The 19,508-nt window shown below is 44.9% G+C and overlaps 1 protein-coding gene across 1 annotated transcript; it reads left to right on the top strand.

Annotated features, from left to right (window-relative positions):
- The first annotated feature begins 6,129 nt into the window (after positions 1 to 6,129).
- Positions 6,130 to 14,655, top strand: Aqp11 (aquaporin 11). The gene is made up of 3 exons (XM_052158315.1): positions 6,130 to 6,802; positions 12,068 to 12,184; positions 14,331 to 14,655. Exons 1-3 carry the CDS (start codon positions 6,184 to 6,186, stop codon positions 14,408 to 14,410), a joined length of 816 nt encoding a protein of 271 aa, XP_052014275.1. The 5' UTR covers positions 6,130 to 6,183; the 3' UTR covers positions 14,411 to 14,655.
- The last annotated feature ends 4,853 nt before the right edge of the window (positions 14,656 to 19,508 follow it).

The following is a 19,508-nucleotide window of genomic DNA, read 5'->3' on the forward strand; positions in this document are numbered from 1 at the left end:
CCCCACTCCCACCCCACCCCACCCTGAGATCTTAGTGGTATCTCTTCCCTGTCCCTGGGGACCCTTTTGTTGTTGTTGTCACTGTAATTTTACATTTTGTTGTTGTTTGAGACAAGTTCTCTGATGGCCCAGGATCGAACTTACAACCTTTAGAAGGTCAGGCGGTGCTGCTAACCACCGAGCCATCTCCCCAGCCGAGGACAGGTGCTCAACTTGTCACCTTGGCCGGCCTTGGATTTGCAGCATCTGCTCTGCTGCTGCCTCTGGATTGTCGTGTGGGCTAGCAAGCTTGGCCTCTTTTGTTCTTTATTTTAATTTTCTGATCTTTCATCTACAGTATAAAAGCACAAAGAAGAAGGTCTTTGATGTTGTTTCACTAAAGCTAAGGTGTCTTGGCTATTAACGTCACTCTGGAGGGGTGTTAGTGATTTCCCGACTCTGAAAAGAGGAAGACTGATTTAGTTGATGTAACGTGTTCAACCTCAGGTGTGATTTGTGACCCCTGCTGAGAGTAGAATGACCCTTTCACAGGGTTGGCCTAAGATAATGGGAAGATACAGATATTTATATTACAATCTTAACAGTACAAAATTACAGTTATAAAGTAGCAACAAAAATAATTTTATGGGCTGGAGAGATGGCTCAGCGGTTAAGAGCACTGACTGCTCTTCCAGAGGTCCTGAGTTCAATTCCCAGCAACCACATGGTGGCTCACAACCATCTGCAATGGGGTCTGATGCCCTCTTCTGGTGTGTCTGAAGAGAACAATGGTGAATATATAAAATAAAAATTTTAAAAAAAGCTTTAAAAAATTATTTTGTGGTTGGGGGTCCCCAACAATATTAAAGGTCACAGCATTAGGAAGTTGACAGCCACTGCTCTAAAAGTTTATGCTATACCAGTGACACAGACAAATACATCTGAGTCTTTCCACAATGTCAGGATTTATTAAATAATAAGTGCACAAGATTTTTGTTGATTTTGTTGGCTACAATTTGCCAAGTTGTCTTGATTTCCCTTGATTGCTAGCCACTGGCAAACACGAGGTTTTTTATTCTGCATATTTAGTTACTTTTGAAACAGAGTCTCGTGTAGCCAAAGATGACCTTCAACTTGTGATACTCTTGCTTCAAGTGCTGGGTATACAGTTGTATACCACCATGCCTGTTATACTCCAAATTAATTACTCCTACAAACTCTCAAATACATTAAACATCGCAGTAATTGTATCTATATCTGTGTATATACATAGGATATAAAATGGGCTGGAAAGGGGTTTAAAGGACCTCAGTTCATCACAGGGTTCAAGGAGGCCTTACTAGAAGCAGAGGTAGAGAGCTGTTACAGGCAGTCACTGGAGATGGTTAGACAAGACACTACAAACCCAGCTGGAGAGCTCTTGGTAGCATACAGAGCCACAAAGCTGATCTGCCCAAAGGCAGAAGCATGGAGGACCGGTATAGGACTAGGTGCAGACAGACAGAGAGGTAGACAGATTACAATACTCGTGGGCTGCATCAAGCAGTGGCTACCAGGCTGAGGGGAAGTTTGAAACAGTAAGTTCTCTGCCTGTCAGTCCCTGGCCACATACACCAAGCAAGATAGGTTGACGGGGCTGTTGTCACTGATGTGTTCAGTGTCCTCTGATACAGTCTAGTTTATGTGGTGCTAAAGACTTGTTTCTATTTCTGTGTATTTATTGTGTGTGTGTCCCCCCCCCCCATGTGAATTTATGCCCTTTGTGTGCAAGTGCCCATGGAGGGCAGAAGACAGTGCGTGAAGCACTAGGCCTGGAGTTACATGCCTTTAATCCCAGCACTCAGGAGGCAGAGGCAGGTGGATCTCTGTAAGTTTGAGGCCAGCCTGGTCTACATAACAGTTCCAGGGCAGCCAGGGCTACATGAGAGAGAGGCCCTGTCTCAAAACAATTTTTTTTGAAAAAATAATGTTTAGGGTTCAGAGCAATGGCTCAGTGGTTGTGCACTTCCTGTTCTTACTGGGATGTGGGTTTAATTCCCAGGACCTATGGAGGCTTACAGCCATCCAGACCTAACTCCAGGGCATCGGATGCCTCCAACAGGCAGGCAGGGACTCATATACGGAACATAAAAACAAGTATTTTATCTGGGCAGTGGTGGCGCATGCCTGTAATCCCAGCACTCTGGAAGGCAGAGGCAGGCAGATTTCTGAGTCCGAGGCCAGCCTGGTCTACAGAGTGAGTTCCAGGACAGCCAGGGCTATACAGAGAAACCCTGTCTTGAAAAAACCAAATCCAAAAAACCCAAAAAAAACAAAAAAACCAAAACAAACAAACAAACAAAAACAAACCAAAAACAAAAAACCAAGTATTTTAAAGAAAGAATTATGAGTCTGTGCCTCATTGTTGTTGCCGGGCAGGTCTGTGGACATGAGGCTCGGGGACATTCACTTCTTTATTTGCCCTCAGAATGGAGCCAGAAGGAGCTTGCAAGATGCAGCCACCCAGGACAAAGCCCAGCCCGAGAGCCACTGTTTTACGCAGTAGGCTCAGAACAGGGTTCAGCTTTATCGGCACAATTTCTTTGGCTCTTACTTCCTATCTGAGGCAATGTCCAAAGTCTACTTAATGACAATGTATATTGTGATGATTTTTAAATCCTTACCGAAGCTCAAATGACAGATTTTCTAACAAAACTGACTTATTAGCACAGCAGGAAATGGACACACTTACATTAACTAATAATGCTCAATTGAGTTCTGGTTAACTAGGATTGGTGAAAGGGTTACACTCACAGGACTGGTTTTAAAGCAATCTCTCCAAACAGCAATGGCTAAGAAATGGCTTTAAGTTACTTACCTTAGATTCTTTTGCTTGACATAGACCAAGAGAAAGGGCTTCATTTCTCTACATACTTTATATTTTATGAAATAACCTTTGTGACTATTGGCACCACATAAATCTTAGCATTAAAAAAGGAATTTTCCTTCAAATTTGAGGCAATCCTACCTCAGCCACAAGCATGATAGGGTAACAGATGCAATCTACCGTCTGGGAATCTTCACGAGGTTATAAAAGGGCCAGCTGAGACTGGGAACTATGACTGGAGTGTGGAGAAGTTCACCATCCAGACTGTTGCCCTACTCTCTCAGCTCCAGGAAATAAATGGACGTGTGGGTGACAGAGCCATGTGGGACAAGACTGAGGCAGGATGACACTTAGTCATTTGGAAGCTCTGAACCAAGGCTAGCGTTGCAACGCGCATCGACTCAGAGCCTTGCTAGGCTCAAGGTCAGAGGTCAGAGGAGCCTCAGGAGCTGTCTCCAGCTTAGGAGTGCAGTGTTGGCATGAACTCTTGGACCCAGTTAAGTTAAACTGTGAGGTTTCAATTTCAAGCTACTCACTAGATATGTCTTGTTCTGTGCTGGGCTCCGTGCTAAGGAGTTTCCATGCTTTCTGAAACCAATCAGGTGGGTCATGGTGTCCGAAGTGCAGTGTGGGAAGAGAGGCTGCTCCACACTGCTGACTATAGAAGCCTGAGGGGGTTCTTCCAGAGACTCCTACTAGATGAAGCTGGAATTATTTGGGAAAGTGGTGAAAGCTTTCTCTCTGTAGACCAGACTGGCCTTGAACTCACAGAGATCTGCCTGCCTTTGTAGAGATTAAGATGTGGGCTACCATACAGGCTCAAATCTGGGATTAACTTCAGTGCAGAACAGGATTTCAGGATGAGTTGGTGGGAAGTGAGCTGGGGTTGACAGAGAAGAGATTTTCTTCACACAGACATCAGTAGAAAGGCCCTCACGGGCAGGACAATAGACAACCAAGTGTGCGTATGGCTTCTCAGGAATTATAGCTAAGTGGCTTGGCCACAACTGCATGTTGATTTTAGAAGCTTTTAGAATTCCATTGATGGAAGTTTTTCTAAGGGCTCCTTACACACACACACACACACACACACACCACATCCTTTTTGGTAAATATGACTATAGAGTGAGTTATGAGATGTCTTGGATATGATTACAATCTGACGAGGTAAAAAGTTATTCAAGGGCGATAAGATATGACTTTCACTAAATTAAGCTTCTCATGTGAAAACTTGAAAACTGTGGGGGAGAGGTTATATTTCCTTAATCCCTGTTCTAACATTGTTGTTGTGTGTGTGTGTGTGTGTGTGTGTGTGTGTGTGTGAGAAAACAACCTTACAGCACTTTTATAATAACGTAAAGGCCACCAAAACAATATGAACAAAAGTTTCAGACTGTGTTCCCAGTAGAAGACATCTTTGAAGACATTGTATGCCTTCTCAAATCCTCCTGTCTTTGGAGTAAAGCACTATCTATCTCCTTTTCTCATGATCCGGCCCAGCTGTTTCCTTGTTTTATAATGAATCTCGTCTGTATCATCTAATATGAGGTTCGTGTACTCGTCAACACCAGTAATGCAGCCTTCCATCTCAGTACTCATTTGCTCACACAGCCACACCGGAATCTGCCTGGCAAGTATCTGAACTTGAGGTTAATGGGCTGCACCATCACCCTCTACACCTTCAGGCCCTGGCCGCCGTATGCCATGGTTGGAAGTCACAAAGACCTCCGAGGAGGAAGGTCACCTCAGAAAGTGACTTCCAGAACTATTTTAATATTCTTATTTGGGATATCTATAAGGCAAACTTCACAACAGATGTTAACTGTGCTGGAATACTTGACTCTCAGCTGGTGTGAGACTTCAATTCCAGGCTAGCTTCCTTCCTATGGCCCCTTAAACTCCCTTCTTTCCATCCTGTCTCAGGTTGACCCAGGACTCTGGGAAGCCAACCATTCCAAGGGTTTCCTTCCCACACCAGACAACAATTCAAACAAGCAAACAATGGTTTCTTAGTATTTTAATATCTCATGATGAAGATAACATTATAAACTTTGAGGACTTCATGTCTAAACCACCACCTGCAGGTAAGATGCTTCAGCAGGTAAAGGTGCTTAACTGAGGACCTGAGTTTGATCCCTGGAACCCACCTCGTGGAAGACACAAGATGGGGCACAGCGATCCCCATAAACATATAAACATATATATGTATATGTACATAATATAAAAATAAATAAGACAATTATATGTACATAATATAAAAATAATTAAGCAAATGTATTCGATAAAAAAAACAAAACAAGAACCAACATCCAAAGTTTGGAAATAGTTGCACTAGCTGGATAATAGTGTGAATATAATTAAGGTCAATTTTACACGTAAAATAGATATATATATCCATACTTACGAAAAAGTTCGGGCTTTTGGAGCTGGGACAGCAGAGGGGTAAGATGTAGCTGCTAGAGATTCCTAGTATCATGGCTGCTCCACAAGGATCTGCCACCAGAGGAATCAGATTTTAATAAGGCTTACAAGATTAGGATTTAGTTGTTGCGCCCAGAGATTGAGTTACCATTGTTCCTGAACTAAAAGAAAGGAAGGAAGGAAGGAAGGGAGGGAGGGAGGGAGGGAGGGAGGGAGGGAGGAAGGAAGGAAGGAAGGAAGGAAGGAAGGAAGGAAGGAAGGAAGGAAGGAAGGAAGAAAAAAGTTCCAGTGTGGGTGAAGAAAACCAAGGCTCTAACACCCTGTTAGAGTCAAACCAGTCAAGCCTCGGTTCTCACGCCCACTCCCAGTTGATCACAGCTCCTTCCCTGAGGGTCACCTCCTCGCTCCTCAACCTCAGTCTCTCCGTTAGTAAAAACCGGGTGATTGCAAAGTTGACCTTTGAGGCTTCGCGGAGTAGTTTCCGGAGTGTGCCCAGATCAAGGTGGAGTTCCCAAGCCACGTTCCGGGAGCCACAGGCGCTATCACCATCGTGGCGCGGTCTCAGGCTCGGGGTCCCAGAGCTCGGGCGCCGCGCGTGCGCAGTGGTCTCGGGCCCTGGCCCCAGCTGAGGGAGACGGCTGAGGACGGGCGCGCGTGGGGCTCTGCTGACCGTTGTCCCCTCCGCCAGGGCCCAGGGACAGCTCCCTCGCCGCCACCTCTCCTCCCCCCCTCCCCGGCTCAGATCACATCTGCACAGCGCAGCCGGGGAGGGGAGGAGCCCTCCAGCGCGGAACCCGGGCTCTGCGCTCGGCCCGCCCTTGAGGGGCGTGGGAGGGCGGGGCCGCGGACTTCGGACTCCTGCCCCCGACGCTCCTCTTTCCCTGAAGCCCTGAGCCATCCCCAGCGGCGAGGGAGCCATGTCCACGCTACTGGGGCTCCGGCCCGAGGTGCAGGACACCTGCGTCTCCCTGGGGCTGATGCTGTTGGTTGTGCTGCTCATGGGGCTGGCCCGCGTGATCACCCGGCAACAGCTGCACAGGCCGGTGGTCCACGCCTTCGTCCTGGAGTTTCTAGCCACCTTTCAGCTCTGCTGCTGCACCCACGAGCTCCAACTGCTGAGCGAGCAGGACTCGGCGCACCCCACCTGGACGCTGACACTGATCTACTTCTTTTCCTTGGTGCATGGCCTGACCCTGGTGGGCACAGCTAGCAACCCGTGCGGCGTGATGATGCAGATGATTCTGGGGGGTATGTCCCCCGAGACGGGTGCCATGAGGTTGTTCGCTCAGCTGGTTAGCGCCCTGTGCAGCAGGTACTGCATGAGCGCCCTGTGGAGCCTGAGTCTGACCAACTACCATTTCGACGAGAGGATCTTAGCTTGCAGGAATCCCATCCACACCGACATGTCCAAAGCGATCATCATAGAGGCCATCTGCTCCTTTATTTTCCACAGCGCTCTACTGCACTTCCAGGAGGTCCGAACCAAGCTTCGCATCCACCTGCTGGCTGCACTCATCACCTTTTTGGCCTATGCAGGTTTGTAATTCCTACCTAACACTTGGCCATCCGGAGCCTCTATGACCCGAGGTTCTAAGTTCTTTACCGATACATTTGAGCACCCCTCCACTCTGATGTGATGCAAATGCCTGCACCCTTCCCTGGGCCATTTATTATTCTAACCACCTCGCAGCCAGTGCCTAGCAGTTGGAGCCAACATACAGATCTTCATTCAGTGCTGTTTTGAACACCCAGAGAAAGTAGACACTCCAGTGCCGAAACTAAGATCGTGGTAGATTACTGCCAAGGGCTTAAATAGCTCACAAAGGGATTGTTTTAGCGTTAGAAAGGTAGTATCAGTTACGGCTCTCACGCCAAGGTGATATAGATTGCTTCTGACACTCTTACTGAGAAACGATCCCGTCTAAAAGTTCCCTTGAGCTTAAAGTGCATGATTGGTTAGTAGTTGACTGCGGAGAGCAGCAATTCTATAGCTGCATTCACTTTCTACTTTTTTCCTACAAATTACTTGTCATATTTCCTTATGTTGAGTTGAATGTGAACGTTTAAATAGACTCTCAAGGTGTGTTTCAAGTTTAAAATGTTCTTAAATATGCTCTTTAAAAATAAATAATTTTCAGCTGGGTGCGGTGGCACACGCTTGTAATCCCATCAACTCAGGAAGCAAAGGAGGAGGGTAAGTTCGAGCTCAGACAGTACTAAATACTGAAACACGGTCTAAGGAAAACAAAATAAAAAACCAGAAGGAAAAAGGAAAAACTCCAGAAGTCTTATTTACTTTCACAAAGCTTAGCTGCAGTAGGAATTTATTAATGATTAAAATATGCCTTTTAAAAGAGTGTGTCATTTAAAATAATGAAATACTTTTACTGGGATAATAGTGGGACTATAAAAAATGTTTTTGAGGCACGAATATAAATAAAGGAAACTTAGTAACAGTCTTATTACTTCTTGTACTCATTAAAGGAGAAAATGAGTCAAGTAGCTCAGAGGTAAAGAGGCTGCCTAGCACTCCTGGGTTCTGGGCTTAAACCTGTGCACAAAGAGCAAAACTCAAGAGCCGGACCTGCCTTGTGCCGATGGCCACGCAGCGCTGTGAATACAAAGAACAGCAAATGGTGTGTGTGATGATGTGTGTGTATGAAAACTTAGAGCTTTGAATTATTATATGATTCTGTTGCCAATAAACCCTTAAACTCTGGGTTAAACATTGTCACAATTGTTCATGTGACAATTTAGGGAGAATTTCTTTAATAATCAAGGTAATTGAACTCTGCATTCATTTTTTGCATGCAAAATTAGCTGTTTTAAAATTGTCATTTTAAGCATGCACGCTGTCTTTATTGTAATGTTTTTCATGTGTAGAATTTTAAATTATATCTATGTCAATGACATAATGTCTTTGTCCACCTACAAATAATAATTCACGAGTAGAGATCAGACATCCTTTCCAAAATCTATATACTAGGACTCAGCATAGTAATACCCACACCAAGTAAGAAGTAAGACTATTAGACAAGCCTCCCCTCCCCCTTTCTCCCCCTTTGAGTAAATAGTCTGGAGAAATTGAAGTATTTTTTTACTTTATCCCCTTACTCCTTTTGGTTTTTTAGTCTCCTTCCAGCCACAATTGTAGGTGAGATTATTTGTCCAAAGAAAAATGAACTAACAGCGTTGCACATGGTCTCATTTAAAATAGGAAACGGGGGCTGGAGAGATGGCCCAGTGGTTGAGAGCACTGGCTGTTCTTCCAGAGGTCCTGAGTTCAATTCCCAGCACCCACAGGGTGGCTCACAACTAATCTATAGTGTGATCTGATGCCCTCTTTTGGCACACCGGTGTACATGCAGATAGAACACCCATACATAATAAAAAATAAATAAAACAGGAAGTGGATACAATCACTAATTTACAAATAAAAATTAGTTTCAGGACTGGTGAGATGGCTCAGTAGGTAAAGTTGATTGGCACCAAGCCGTATGATCTGAGTTTGATCCCTGGGACCCACCTGGTGGAAGACCTGACTCTTAAAGTGTCCTCTGACCACCACATCCCTCTCACGAAATAAACATGTGTTCAAACAAACCAACTGACTTAAACAAAGGTCCCAGATATTTTGCTATCCCAGTGTAATCTGGTGTTAAGAGGCCAGGTTGAGTCAGGCTGTGCCCTTAGATATTTAATGGAGTCCTCAGTTTCTTTAAGATGGGGATAGCACCATCTCAATGGGTACGAGGAACTGTGTTTCAAACTTGCAGTTTTTTCCTGGCATGAAGCAACTGGGGAAATGTGCTTTGTTCTTACCCTCTGCCCTGCAGTGTCCCACAGATCTCCTGTACAGCGAGGCCATCTTTTCAGGACTGCTAATCACACTCCATCTCCTGTAGTCCTCAGTGCAGCCTGATGACAACCCAACACAGCCAGCAGCCACTCTGTGGAGGAATCCCCACTTCAGGTGGCCCAGGATCGTGGCCCTCTCAGGGAGAGCTAGACTACCACGCAGGCTTCAAAGGCATGCAGCACCCGGCTTTACTTCTTAAACTCTTCAATTCTTAAGCTTTGCTTAATCCTTAGGTAGAGCTGCTGGTAAATTACACCATTTGTGAAGTGGAGCTTAGAAAGCCACAGAGTGAGAGAGAACACCCAAGCAGAACTGTCCTGGGGAGCCCACATCTGTCTTCAGATTGTGCCCTACCCTTTTCCTATAGGAAAAAATCAGAAGCAACCCATTGACTTTGCTTCATTCTGTTTTTCATCTATTTATTGATCGCGTAAGTAATAGCTTATGAAACTGAACCTAATCATTGTGTTCATGTAAACAAAAAAGAGCCACATCTGCTCTCTGTATTCTTTCTCATGGTAGTTGTTTAATGTTTATCTTGGAGATTTATGTTCATAAAAAATTCTCTAATTTCTTCAAAATAGTGCATAGCTTGTTTGTCTACACCTTTCTGGACATTTAGAGTTCCTAGTTCCTTGCTATAAACTAACAGCATTATCTATGTCTTCTTGCACATGAATATCAATGTTATTCTAGATCAACTGTTCTCAGCTGGGAACATCTGGTGACATTTGAGGCTTTTTGATAGTTACAAAGTTGGCAAGGGGCAGGGCTACTAGCATCTAGTGGGTGGAGCCAAAGATGTCACTAAATGTCCTACAGTACACAGGACAACAAAGGATTACATGGTAAAACAGCAAAGTGCCCAGTTTGGGTTTTTAACACATAAGCCACACCTGATGTGGATTTTTGTTTTAGTTATCATACCCATCTCCAAACTCTAAAAATAGTAATAACTACTTATCATTTCCCATGAATCTTTGTGCTTTCTATCCCGTTGCTTAATGATTCGTGTGGGAGGGGGGCTGTGACTACATTGGAGGTGCACATGTGTTGTGGGGTACATGTGTGAGGAACCCAGAGGATATTGAATGTATTCCTTCAGCTTTGGATGAGATGGGAAAATCCTCTGAGATCACTTGTAGCTGCTTTGTTTCAGCTGGGGTCAAAAGCCAAGAACCCCTGCTCACCCCTGGCTGCTAGTGCTTGTCACCTGACATCTGGAGTACCCCAGTTCCCCTCCATGTGGCCTCTCAGCTTCCAGGAGCTTAGACCACCACTTAACAGGTTCAGGACATTGTTCCAAGAGAGCATTAAGTGAGGATTCCGTGGGACACCAATTCAGAATTCTGCATTCGAACTCTGACCTCTGCTACCCTTTGCTAATTCAAGTCACAGAACCAACCCAGATTTGAGGGACATCATGGTCCTGTAGCAGTTCCTACAGGGCTCTGAAGAGCACTGTGCTGAGAGAGGGTCAGAGAATAAGGGAAGTAAACAAACTTGAGTGTTAAGATATAATAGACTCCATGATGTCGGGCATCTTCATATGCCATGGCCTGCAGCACTGAGGTAAAGGAGTCCTGAGGGCTGTGGCTCAGGCCATTCCTAACTGTCCAGGGCACTTGTATGATCATAAGTCACAACATTACAAAGATCTGGAAGTCTTTATCTTTCTGCCCTTGGTGTTTAGCACAGGAAATTCAATTTACCTTTTGTCTTTGTGGAGACAGAAATGACCTGCTGCCAACCAGTTTTCTTGAATGCTAAGGGTAAACAAGTCTCATTAGATTTAACATCCAAAAAGACTGTTCAAGATTGAGCGTATGAGCAGGGAAGTGGTGGTGCACGCCTTTAATACCAGCACTTGGGAGGCAAGGGCTGGCAGATTTCTGAGTTCAAAGCCAGCCTGGTCTACAGAGTGAGTTCCAAGACAGCCAGGGCTACACAAAGAAACCCTGTCTAAAAAAATTTAAAAAAATAAAAAAAGAGAGAGAAAACAGCCATTGATGAGTTTGGTCTCTTGCTCAATAGCTTCTAGCTTCCTCTCAACATTACCTCAACATTGCCCTACTGTTCTCAGCCTAGGAAATCTCACTACCTAAATCATAGGAAAAACTCCTAGTTCCCAACTCTAGTTTACTGTTTTATCAAGACAGCTAACATGCTACAGAAGTCTGTGTCAGCGTCAGACTCTTCGTGAGTGAAGAAGCTTCCACTGGGAAGACTAGAAATGTCACTGTCTTGGAGTAAGTCCTGGGTGTTTGCAAACGCACTGCTCACAACTCTGGGGTGTAGTGATCAGTCACCCTGCCTTCCTTTCCCTGCAGGCTGTGTGGTCAGACCCATAAACCCCTAAGCTATGTCAAGCTGGAACATGAATCCACTGTTGGGCCTCATGCAGTCAATTCTTAATGTTTATTTCTCTGTGTGTGCACACCCATGTATATGTGTGAAGAAGGCAGAGGACACTGAGTACACTTTAGTCACTTCCCACCCTAGTCCTTTCAGACAGGGTTTTGCACTGAATCTGAAGCGAGCCGTTCTTGCTAGGCTGGCCGCCGTCGAGCTTCCAGGGTCCACCTGTCTCCACCCCAACTTGCAGTTATGAGCTTATGCAGCCATAGGCACCTGGGGATCCGACCTCAGGTCTCCATACTCCGCCAGCAGGAGCAGCAGCAGGAGCAGCAGCAGCACTTTGCCCTCCAGGCTGTCTCCTCAGCCTCATTTCTTGTTTAGCTGCTCAAGTTCTGCCATTCGGTTGCTTCTTATGGACTCTGCTGATGAGAAGCAGGGACCCAGTGGTGATGCATTTTTGTCTACTTCACTTTCCACTTTAATACTAAGGCACCGGAGGGTCCGGGGCCACTGTGCTCGTGCTGTGTGCCCCGTTTCAGCCTTGCTTTCCTTGTAACCGATCTCTGCCTTCTCTTTGCTCACAGGAGGGAGCCTCACAGGAGCCCTGTTTAACCCAGCGCTGGCACTTTCACTGCACTTCCCGTGCTTTGACGAACTGTTCTATAAGTTTTTTGTAGTATACTGGCTTGCTCCTTCTCTAGGTAAGCATATTCCATTTACTACGTCTGAAAGGTTAGGGCATTTAAAAAACAACCTTATGTGTAAAGTGCGATACATGCATGAGTGTACACTGTATGTGTGCCTAGTGCTCCCGGATTCCTTGGAACTGTTACAGAAGGGTGTGAGCTGCCAAGTGGGTGCTGGGAACAGAACCAACTTCTCAGGAGAACAACCAGGGCTCTTAACTGACAAGCCATCTCTCCAGCCCCCAAATTAGATTATAAAATATTTTAAAATGTGACTCACAAGAATTTCACTGTCAATTTCTAAAGCCAGATAAGATATAAAACAGGAAAAACAAACAAAAAACTTGATCAACATGCTTAAAAGCACTTTAATTTTGTGCAGTGTCTTTTGAAGCTGTGTGTGCATGGGTGCGTTGGCCTTGGGTACACACGAGGAGGCTGGAGGGTGCGTGCCTGGGTGCATTTGCCTGAGGGTACACATGAGGCTGGAGGGTGATTTGTGTCTGTCACTCTCTATTTTGAACCCAGAGCTCTCCTGTTTTTAGTTAAACTGACTAGCCAGCGTGCTCCATATCTATCCATCTCTGCCCTCCTTCCAAGTGCCAGGTTACAAGGCATACTCTGCCATGGCCAACTTTTACAAGAGTGCCAGGGACCCATTCATGCTTCTGTAGCAAGCACTCATCCAGTGAGCCAATTCCCCAGCTCCTGATGCTGTGTTTGAATCAGGGATGCAGGTACAGTTTAGTGCCTGCCTGAAACGTGGGGGCAGTGAAAGGGTAATTATTTCCATTCACAAATTATCTTTTAGCTGGGCCTGGTGTGCTGCCTGAAATTCTAGTTACTCGGGAGGCTGAGGCAGAAGGATTATAAGTATGAGGCCTGCTTAGGCTACAAAAGTAATTTTAAGCCCAGCCTGATCAACTTACCAAGTCCAGTATGAGTCCAAAGTTAAAAAGGGGTGTGGGGATGGGGATACAGTGCAGTGGTAGAAAACTTGCCTAACATTCACAAATTCTTAGGTTCTATTTCTAGTACCAAAATAATTATACATAGTGAATTCAGATCAGCCTGTGGTACACAAGACATAATATAATAAAATCAATTGATCAAATTATTTTTTGCTAAATAATTTCCCCTATGAATGTGAGTCCCAAACCAAATGTTTGGTTTGGTTTGGTTTGAGGTCGCTTTTCCTGTTTGTCAGAGAGCATCCTGTGCAACAACCCTGTAGTCGATAAAGCTTCTAAATGACACCCAGGTCCCATCCATATCAATGCGGTCCAGATCAGGACGGGCCCACCAAGTGCTTGCTTAGGATGCATGTTGCTGGAGGTTTCATCCCTAGTATTAGAAAAACAAAAGTTCTCTTTTTTAAAGAGCTCAGGTAACTCTACTGATGACATGTCCTTTATATACTTAGCAGTATTCATGTTACCAGCGTTTCTTGCTTTTATTTAGTCATCAGCTAAAGAAAAATGCGCAAAACATCTATACAATAAAAATAATTTATAAAAATTGAGAAAAGAATGAAGATTCAGGTTTGGAGGTGTTGTTACTCAGTGGTGACGGCTTGTCTAGTGTACACAGAGCCTGAACTTGAGTCACAGCATTGCAAAAATAACAAACATATAAGTGAAGCACTATTAATATAATTTTAAAAAAAACTATTCCATTTTTAAAGACTTAAGCACTGGTTTTAGGTATTTTATGTGATAAATCTGTAAAACCCACTATGGTGAGACTCATGAAGAAGAGCAAGTGTCTGAGGTAGGTTTGAACACTCCGGGTGAGCACGCCAGGAGAGCTGTCAAGGTTTCCTCCCTCCGAGCCTCTCCTGCTCGCCAGAGAGTTTTTCCTTTCCTTAATCTCTCTTTGCTCTACTTTATTAAAACAACAAAAACTCCAAAATGCTGTGAGCTCCTGCCCCCAAAAGCCACCTTTGAGGCAAGGAAGAAGCCCTGTCACTTTACAGAACAAATGACTCAAGCCCAGGGTCCTCTCCAAGTTTGTCAGTGCCCTTGGAATCCGCGGTGTCCGCCCCGATTCCTACTGAGTGTATAATCTCTTTAAGGACGGAAGAGAAAGCTGAGAAGCCATCTTACAGCCCTGCTCCCCTTCCTACAGGCTTGGGTTTACTTTCCTCTGTTTTGTCTTTCAGGTGTGCTGCTGATGATCCTCATGTTCAGTTTCTTCCTTCCATGGCTGCATAACAACCAAATGAGTAATAAAAAAGAATAACTACTCCCAAAGACTCCACCTAAGTCACAGGACAGTCAAGTTGGATGTGATGATCTGAGCACCTTTCAAACTCTGGACTCATCCTGTTTCAGCTTCCTTTGTGAAAGGTGTCTTAATGTTTTCACTACCTGGACTTAATTACTGTGAAAATGAGGCAGCCATATTTCTCAGTTAAGACTTGTTCTCCAGTGATGTATTAAATGCTGCTAGAAAAGGCTCATTCATTAAACCTCTATAAATCCCAAGTCATTAGTAACTGTGATGAAAAGAACGAGAGAAAAGAAAGTGAGGTGGGAGTGGGGCCCGGGCTGGGAGGGGCCAGGGAATTCTGCATCAAGGTTCCTCTGAAGGAGCTCACTCACAGGCTCCATAAGGTGCTTTCCAGCCACAGACAGCTTCTTAGTGACACAATCAGTGGTGGCATCTTTTAACAGGAAACTTGTTTTGGGAAATACCTTTTATATGTACTAATCTTCAACAGGTTTCCCGTTGGTTTGACACGGAGTATCCCTTGTAGCCTGGCTGGCCTCCAATGGACAGTAATCCTTCTTCGCCTCTGCCTCCTAAGTGCTGGGATCACAGGCAGATGTGCCACCACAACCAGGGTTTTCTGGTGTTTTTATTTTGGGGTAAAGACACTTAAGACACCCTGGCTGCCCTTGAACTCACATCTTCCAAGTGCTGGGATGTTCTACCCCAACTGCCTCAGTTTTCCTAGATTTTAAATATATTCTAATACCTAAAATATTTAAACAGACAATTTCAGTCTGCCTTAATACACAGCCAAGATCTGGTTTTTTTCAAGTTCCCAATTGCATGCCACAGTCACCTGGAGAAGCAGCAGGTAGGTTTTTCTGTGTTGCTTTATTTTTATAATGATACACTGAAATGTATCAGATGGGGATTAGAGGATCGCTCCAGTGTCTGAGTTCCGGCGATGGAACTTGGTTACCAGGCTTGTGACGCAATGCCTTAACCCTGCTGGACCATCTCAGGAACAGCTACCGACATAATGAGGAGATGGATCTAACCTCCATTTACAAGCTGGGCCGCTGAGCCCAGGTGTGCTCTGTGAGCCTCCCAGTGCAGGGGAGACTGCACCTTTATACTTCCACGTCAGAAACAAAAAGTCTTCTCCATTATAAGTGACTGGAGGAGAGGTTCTGAAGAAAACATTCAATTCTTTGAATTAAACTTTAAAACGCAGTATTTTCTCTTTTTCTTCTTTGTGTATGAGTGCATCTATGTGCGTGTGCATATACAGGTGCCCAAGGAGGCCACAACAGGGCCCTGGGCCCCCTGCAGCTGGAGTTACAGGTGACCAGAAGCTGCCTTGCGGGTGCTGGGAACCACTTAGATCTGCTGGAAGAACAGCAAGTTCTCTTAACCACTGTGCTCTCTCCCCAGTCCTTATTAGTACTTTTTGAAGCTTAAAAAGCCTTTTCTCCACTGCAAACCTTACTGTTTATTTTTAGTTTATTTCATTATTTTGTGTGCATAATGGGTAGGTGCACAACGCATGCTACGGCATATAATGGAGATCAGAGGACAGACATCTCCAGGGAGCCGGTCTCTGTCTGCCTGGGTTACGGCGATGGAATTCGGTTGACAGGTTGTGTTGCAATGCCTTAATCCCGCTAGGCCATCTTGCCGGCTTAAAGTCTACTTTCAAAATATCCAGGCCACAATACTGGTTTTTAAAAGGGGGAAGGGAAAGGCGAATGAGAGATGAGTGAAAAGGAAGGCTCAGCAGCTAAGCTGCCAGGAACACTGCGTGCGCATGCGGTTACAGAGTGGAAGCCAGTCAGGTGACAGAAGCTCTGTCATACACTGTGTGTCACAACTGCATTAAAGTGTGAGACTTCAAAATTGTGACCTGATGAGCTCTCAAAGCCCTCCCCCAGGGATGTGCTTCCTCCAGAAGTGAGCACCCCAAACCTGCCTCCAAATAAAATCATAAAAAAACAAAACAAAACAAAAAAAACCCCAAAACGTTCTTAACGAGGATCTCAAAGGCTGACCACATAGGTAACTGCTGAGAGCCGACGGCCTGCTTTAACACACGTCAGGCCTGCCTGTGCTTAAGTATGTGCTTAAAGCCACATACATTTTTTACACAAAAAGTTGTCTTCCAAAAATGAAGCCGTTTTCTCTAGTTCCATGGCTTCTCATAGAACACAACTACTTACTTACTTCACTCACATGCATACTTCACAGACTGACAGAGGGGAGGGGTCGTTACTGAAGATGCGACTCTGAACCCCAGTGACTCCAAGTTTGTGCCCCCAGATCCTACTGTTTGCCCTGCATTCCTCTTGGGTGGCCCTGTCCCCTCCTCTCGCCTGTCCTCACTGCTGCTTGTTGCTTGGGTTCTTCTAATATCATTATTACTTTTTTTTTTTTTTTTTTTTTTTGGTTTTTTCCGAGACAGGGTTTCTCTGTGTAGCCCTGGCTGTCCTGGAACTCACTCTGTAGACCAGGCTGGCCTCAAACTCAGAAATCCACCTGCCTCTGCCTCCCAGAGTGCTGGGCATGCCCGGCATTATTTTTTTAAGATTCTATTTTGGGAAAGGGTTAGGAGGTGCTGCCATCTGGGGAAGTATGACTGTTTGGGGTGGGCTTTGGGTATATAACCTAGCCCTGTTTGTTTTGCTCTGGTGTGCATTTGCGGCTAAAGATGTAATCTGTCAGTTTTTGCTCCTGCCACCGTGTCTGCCACTTGTCATAATGGACTTTCATCCTTCTGGAACCATTAAGCCAAAATAAACAACAAGAAAGAAATTTAATGTGTATATATGTGAGTATGGCCATGCATGCAGGTGCCGAGGGCCGGAAGAGGCCTGGTGAATCCCCTGGAGCTAGACCTCCAGGCAGTTCAGAACTTGGGTCCTCTGAAAGAGCAGTATGTGCACTAACCACTGAACCACCACTTCCACCCCTTTAAGATCTTAGTCCCTGTCTCTTTGTGGTCTTGGTGACTAAAACCCACAAAGGATCCTTCCAGTGTCTTGGCCTCTGAGTTCCTTGGCTGTCTCTTTTGACAGCTGTGTCTTTTGTTCTGCCCAAGTTCTACCTTAACTACAAGCTTGTCATTACCAGTGAACAAAATTAGCTCAAATAATCTAACCTCCATTTCTAACCTTCTTCCGGATCCCTCACTAGTCAGTTACTAGACTGGATGACTCCCCAGTGATCAAGTACTCTCTACTTATGGAGCTAACGTCATTTGGACAATCACTGTCGCAAACATGCCTGCTGCATCCTTAGACCCTTCCCCCTCTATCATCCTAACACACAGTAACTACAGCTTAATCAAATCAAATGTACTTATTCTATTTGCAACAGAACAGTGTCTACTTATTTTTTAATGCCTATCCATCCATACACATACATATTTTAGCTTCGCAGCTGCAGTAGATAATATACATTTCTTTCTCATAAACCAGCATCTATGAACCCCTCCTGTGTGAACTAGACAGGGCCAGTATGCTTCTATTACAAAGGCAGAAAGGGCTAGATGATTTCTGTTTTTTGCAACTTACACACATAAGGCCATCCAACATAGTCTTGAATGTGGTGAACTCAGACAGGGCAACAGTTAAGAAACCATCTAACATCAGCAAAGCATCCATGTTGTGTAGTCCTCCTGTGTAGCACCTTTATTTACTCTGAGAGCCCAGACTCTGTGCGTGCTAGCTAAGTGCTGCACCGCTCTGTCCTCACCTCTCCACTGGCTTCGGATGACTCAGCACCAGAGTTTATGAGAACTGTGGCGCTGTCCCCATGCCGAGCAGCTTGACTCTGCTCACACAGTGCACTTCACAGCTGTTCATTTGGAAAGACTCGCTTCCCCTTCATAATGCTGTCAGCCACTCAGTGTTCATGTCGCTAGGACTGATAGGCACACTTCCCTCTCCTACCCGTCTGGTCTCCAGGAAAGCAGACAGTCCAGCACACTAAATCTGTTTATAGAGCACAAGCATCGGCCTACACTGAAGGCTGCAGGCCCCACAAGAAAGCTGACTCTGAGATGTTGAACTGCCTAGTGGAGTTTTTATTTCAGACATAGTCTAATCTCAGTGGTGAGTGAATTATAGCTTCTCTATACTATAGAGAAGTCAGTACTAGGGCTAGGATGCAGCCTGGCTGGCAGGACTCGCCTACAACACCAAGGGCCCTGAGTTTGATCCCTATGACCACGTAAGACTGCGTGTGAAGGCACATGTCGGTAATGCCAGGCTTGGGAGGTGGAGGCAGGAGGATGTTAACGTTCATAGTCATCCTCAACTATGGCAAATTCAAGTCCAGCCTGGGCCTCCCAAGATTCTGCTTCAAAATAAATGAATAAACAAATGAAGTCCGCACTAACCTTGCCGATGACAGCTTTTGAGCCATTCTCTACGCTCGGCTATAACAGGCAACTCATATATACTAATGACTAATAATCTCTAAAACAGCCCTAAAAGTTCCAGGCAGTACCAATTATCCTGTATATACTTTTATTTAGTCCAGGTTAGCCTCAAACTCCCGATCCTCCTGCCTCCACCTTCTATATGGGTGCTGGTATTACACTCATATACCTAGTATGACTTTTCATTTTAAATTATGAAATCCTTCTAACTAGACACCCGATTGTGTGTATGGATTTTGCCTATATGTGTTTGTGCATCAAGTGCACAGTTCTTTCAGAGGCGAAAGAGGGTTGGGAGATCCCTGGGAGAGCAGCAGTGCTATGGCATTTTTTTCTAACTTCAGTATGTTCCTGTTTTTAATGACAGAATTAAAATCAAAACTACGTTTTGGGATATTATAACAAGTCAGACTTGGAAGGGAGGAAAGCCCGTAAAATCGAGCAAGCAGCACAGTTCCAGTAACACTAAAATTAAGCTCAAAAATGAAAAAATAAAGCGAAAATACAATCAGTAAATGTTGGCTTGTTGGTAATTACAAATTCTTTTCATTTTCTTTTCTTTTTTTTGGAAGCAGGGTTTAAAATCCCTGGTAAGCCTCGAACTATGTAGAACAGATTGGCCTCGAACTCATAGAGAACCCCTGCCTCTGCCTCCTAAGTAAGGCTGAGTTTCATTTTTAAGGAGTC

The sequence above is a fragment of the Apodemus sylvaticus genome, chromosome 1, assembly GCF_947179515.1.
Source record: "Apodemus sylvaticus chromosome 1, mApoSyl1.1, whole genome shotgun sequence".
Lineage (NCBI taxonomy): Eukaryota > Metazoa > Chordata > Mammalia > Rodentia > Muridae > Apodemus > Apodemus sylvaticus.